Source organism: Telopea speciosissima, chromosome 2 (assembly GCF_018873765.1).
Source record: "Telopea speciosissima isolate NSW1024214 ecotype Mountain lineage chromosome 2, Tspe_v1, whole genome shotgun sequence".
NCBI classification, from domain to species: domain Eukaryota; kingdom Viridiplantae; phylum Streptophyta; class Magnoliopsida; order Proteales; family Proteaceae; genus Telopea; species Telopea speciosissima.
In genome coordinates this window covers 83,395,465-83,400,026 of record NC_057917.1, presented here as the reverse complement: position 1 = coordinate 83,400,026, position 4,562 = coordinate 83,395,465, and the positions used below count along the sequence as shown (strand labels likewise).

At 43.9% G+C, this 4,562-nt stretch overlaps 1 protein-coding gene across 1 annotated transcript; it reads left to right on the top strand.

Annotated features, from left to right (window-relative positions):
• The first annotated feature begins 2,894 nt into the window (after positions 1-2,894).
• Positions 2,895-4,562, top strand: LOC122651247 (aspartic proteinase NANA, chloroplast-like). The gene has a single exon (XM_043844550.1). It carries the CDS (start codon positions 2,895-2,897, stop codon positions 4,560-4,562), a length of 1,668 nt encoding a protein of 555 aa, XP_043700485.1.

Sequence of the window (4,562 nt, the reverse complement as noted above, 5' to 3'; positions counted from 1 at the left end):
TCCCCTGCTCCTGTATTGCCTTCTGCAGGAATGTCTTGCTCTCCCCGTTGATATCGTCTGCCTTCTCTCCCTTCCTGTGCGAAAGCCCAAATTATTTGTGGGAACAAGATCAATGTTGGGATTTACCTCTTGACCCCATCTGTTCTTTGATCGTATAGAACTGATGCCAACATCATTTGAGACGAAGGGGGTTGCAACAGGCGATTGCACCAGATGGAAAACTGTAACAGCAGATCGGTGGAAGGGGAAAAGGGCAAACAGGGGATCATCACTATGGGAGAAAAGGGTATCTGAAAGTTCACCAAGGGAGAGGGGATGTTGCTCACAGCTGATCTGGAAAAACAAATTTGGTCCAGAGATACATCTCCAGACAATGTGTTTACAGCAGCGACGAACAATGGCCGGAACGATGGGTTGCAGCAGTAGAGAAGGGATGCGAGCTCACCCGTTTCTCTCTGTGTCTTTCACATTTAGACAGTAGCGATTCTGATCCAGTTCTCCTCCAGTAAGAAGATGCTCCAACGAGCTCCAACGGTAAGAACAGGGAAGATGATGGAATAAGAGTTTTTTTATTGAAATTACTAAAGGGGGAAAAATAGACATTTAAACTTTGGGTATTAACTGTGCTTAACGCCAAGGGGAAGGTTGATATTTTGCCAAAGTTTGGGGTGTCTGTGATATTATATACTTATATATAGGGAATGTCCGTAAAATTTTTCCTTATTATTAATTATTATTATTAGGGAAGTAGTTTTCTGTACGGGAGTGTGGCCTACGCCAGCACTCTCATGTGTCTATCTCTCTCCTTAAAACAAGGGGGCAGATGTGTCTTTTCACATGAAGAGGAGAGAGATAGACTCATGGGAGTGCTGGCGTAGGCCACACTCCCGGACAAAGAATTTTTTCCCTTATTATTATTATTAGAATGACCAATCAATTGGCCTTCTTTTTTTTTGGATGAGAATAAAATTTTATAAACTAAAAAGAAGAATATACAAAGGAGTTGGAGTCCAAGGCCTTTATGGCTATGTTAGAAATTACAGCAGAACACAAAGAATCCCTTGTCATTCTAAACTTTAAGTTCAGGTCCTGGGCAATAGAGTTGATATATAAAAGATGTTGAAGGAGATGCCACGGCCAAGGAATGGTATTTGGAGATGGAAGAAGGCCGGGGATCAGCTGATTTGAACACCACACTTCTTTTATCTTCAAATCCAAACTGGAGGCATGATCTAGCCCTTGATGAATACAAACTAGTTCTGATTCCAACTTGTGGGAAGATTTGATCGAGCCTGTAGCAGCCAACTTAAAATTGCTATCTATCAAAAGGAGATAAGCCCCATCCTGCAGTTCCTAATTCTGTGATTTGAAATTCTGCACAGATTAAAACAGGAAATTTAAAAATAGGTAAGTGAGAAGAAGTAGACTGAGGAATCTCCTCAGACTGGTAAAATACATCAGAGAGGTGAATAATAGGGGGGTATAATTCCAAATCAACTAACCGACGATCAATATTTTTCATCATTCAAACTGGATCTGGTTTCTTATGGCAATAGACCACTTTGTTTTGAATGGACCAAATAAAATAACATGAAATAATAAAAACCCCCAAAAACCAAGATAGAGATTGTTTGTCCGATTTCAACTTAACCAACATAGAAAGATAGAACTTTTCCAAAAGTAGGGTGAGACAAAAATTCAGTTATCAACTCTAGCAGATCAATTGGCCTCTCTTTATCTGTGCGTGTAAAAGTCTGTTTCTTGTTGATTCCTTTTGATGTATGATTCGCAATCTCGGATTGGATATCCCTCGATATTTATCAGATTGGATCGATATCGATTGAGGCCGATTTGATACCAATCCAATGGTATGAGTAAAGAGACAAAGTAGATGTAGATAATCCCATATACCTGAGTGAGTGAGTGAGTGAGTGAGTGGTGGCTGCTGGAGGAGTTCTTTTTTACCTGGTCTCAAGTCTCAACTAAGAGCGACAATAGCTGAGTCTGGTGATTCTTCACGTACGTGAGCATATGTAAATGACTCACAATCGTTCAAATGGAATATTCTAACAGATTGGATTCCATCTGAACGACTGTGACGTACGTGAAGATTCCCCGCTCACACAGTAGCTGGCATTTGCACCGGCGATTGCGCTTGATTAGGGAGTAGGGGGAGGGAAAAAATAGTAATAAGAAAGAAAAATAGGTAACGCAACGGACGGAAGGAGACCCTAAAAAACTCTAATAGTGAGGAGGTAGGGCGTACACTTGTCAGAGGAAATGGTACGCAAGCTTCTGTTGCTACCCCTGCTCCGTCTCCCAGCCACCCATTTTTTCTGAAAACGCTCATATTCACGTAAACACTCACTGACTTTTCCTCCTTCTCAGGCAGAAAGAAAGGCAGTGTAATAATAGAGAATGAAGACATTTAATGGATGCGTACGTCCATTGTATATTTATTTCTTGTCCACCCCTCCCAACCTTCTTTGTGGAATAGGAAGGGTGGAATATTAATTAATTTAGAAGAAAGGAGTGGAGGCCACCACCCCCCCCCCCCCACCCCCACCCACCCGGAGACACGGAGACACAGATTTTCCTCTAACCAGGAAATCTAAGTTTCGTTCCGGCTCCACGCCCTTTCTCAGTTCATATCAGATCGGATAAAAAATAACCCAATCCTAGTTTTGCTTTTTTTAAAGACGAGGTCGATGATGACGACGACGACGACGACGACGACGACGACAATGTCGTTGCAATCCCTCCTCCCGTTCTTATTGTTACTCTGCATTTCCTTTAATATCATTGGATTCTCTGAATCATCATCTTCTTCGTCGTCGTCATCATCATCATCATCTTCTTCTTCTTCTTCTTCTTCTAATTTGGCTTACTTTGAGATGATTCACAGACACGATCAGAGGCTCCTTGGGGAGAAGAAGTTAAATCGTTCCGAGAGCCTCAAGGAACTCATGGATGTCGATAAGAATCGGATGGAGATGATCACCCACAAGCTCGCATCATCGAGGAGACGTGCAACTCAATTAGTTAATGGACCTAAGCGCGGTCATCATGGACCAAATCGTGGTCATCATCGTAGACCAAATCGTGGTCGTGGTAGACCCGAGGTTGGTCATGGGAGTGGTGGTGTTTTGGGTGGGGACAACTCTTCCTTCTCGCTTCCAATTAGATCCGGTGCCTATGCCCACCAAGGTCAATACTTTGTCACTCTCAAAGTCGGGACGCCGGCTCAGTTGTTCCTTCTTGTGATAGATACAGGGAGCGGCCTCACCTGGATTAAATGCAGCCTCAAAAACAAGTGTAATAAGAATAATAATAATAATAATAATATTAATATTAATGGATACCATAAGCAGCAGCAGCAACAACAACAACAGGGAAAGCAGGGAAAGCAGAGACAGCAGCAGCAGCATGGACAACAACAGGGACGGGGAAAGCAGAGACGGCAGCGGAAGCGGCAGCGGCAGCCGCAGCGAGATTCTTGCAGCAATGCCGTTGGCTTTGGCAGTCTAGCTGAAAAGATGATGGGGAAGGTACCAAAGAGAATGTTCTTTCCCGAACGTTCCAGAACCTTCAGAACCGTACCCTGTTCCAGCAAGTTGTGTCGAGTAGATTTCGCGGGTCTGATGTCTATGGGAACGAAACAGTGTCCGACACCCAAGTCTCCATGCGCCTACTCTTACTCATACGCTGATACTTCATATTCCAATGGCATCTACGCCTACGAATCGGTGACAGTGATCCTAGCCAACGGTACGAAGATGAAGTTACATGACATGTTGATAGGTTGCACCAACGAATTTAAAGGGTCTGATCCTTTATTCCTGAGCGACGGAGACGGCGTCTTCGGTCTGGGTGGTAACACCCATGCCTTCGGCCCAAGTGTAGTCCAAGATTTCGATGGCAAGTTCTCCTACTGTCTCATGGACCGGTTCAGTGATAAGCGTGAAACCAACTACCTCACATTCGGAAACCGGCCACGGGAAGAGATTCCTCCCAACATGCAATACACGAAGCTTGGGTTTCTGGGTGAACTTTACGCAGTCCCAGCGGAAGGAATCTACGTAGATGGGGTGAAGTTGAAGATCCCAGCCGAGCTTTTGAACTTCGAAAAGGATCAAGCCATAATCTTGGACTCCGGGTCTACCTTGACCTTTTGGGTTAAAGAAATATACGATCCCCTCATGGAAGCCTTTGAGAAACCATTACTTAAAAGTTTCCCAAAGGTGGAGCATGATACGTTCGCTTCCTGCTTCAAGGTCAACAACAACACCTATTATGAAAACATCGACGAGTCGTTAGTGCCCAAGTTTGAGATCCAGTTCCAGTCTGGGGCTCGATTCAGCCCACCACCCAAGAGCTATTTTATGTACGTTGACGCGAATGTGAATTGTATTGGGTTTCAAATGGCGCTTGAAGGCAATTATCACTCCGTCCTTGGGAACATAATGCAGCAGAATCACATCTGGGAGTTTGACCCCAATAAAGAACTACTAGGATTTGCACCATCCACTTGTGTCCTTCGCCACCACCATAGGTTTTTATAA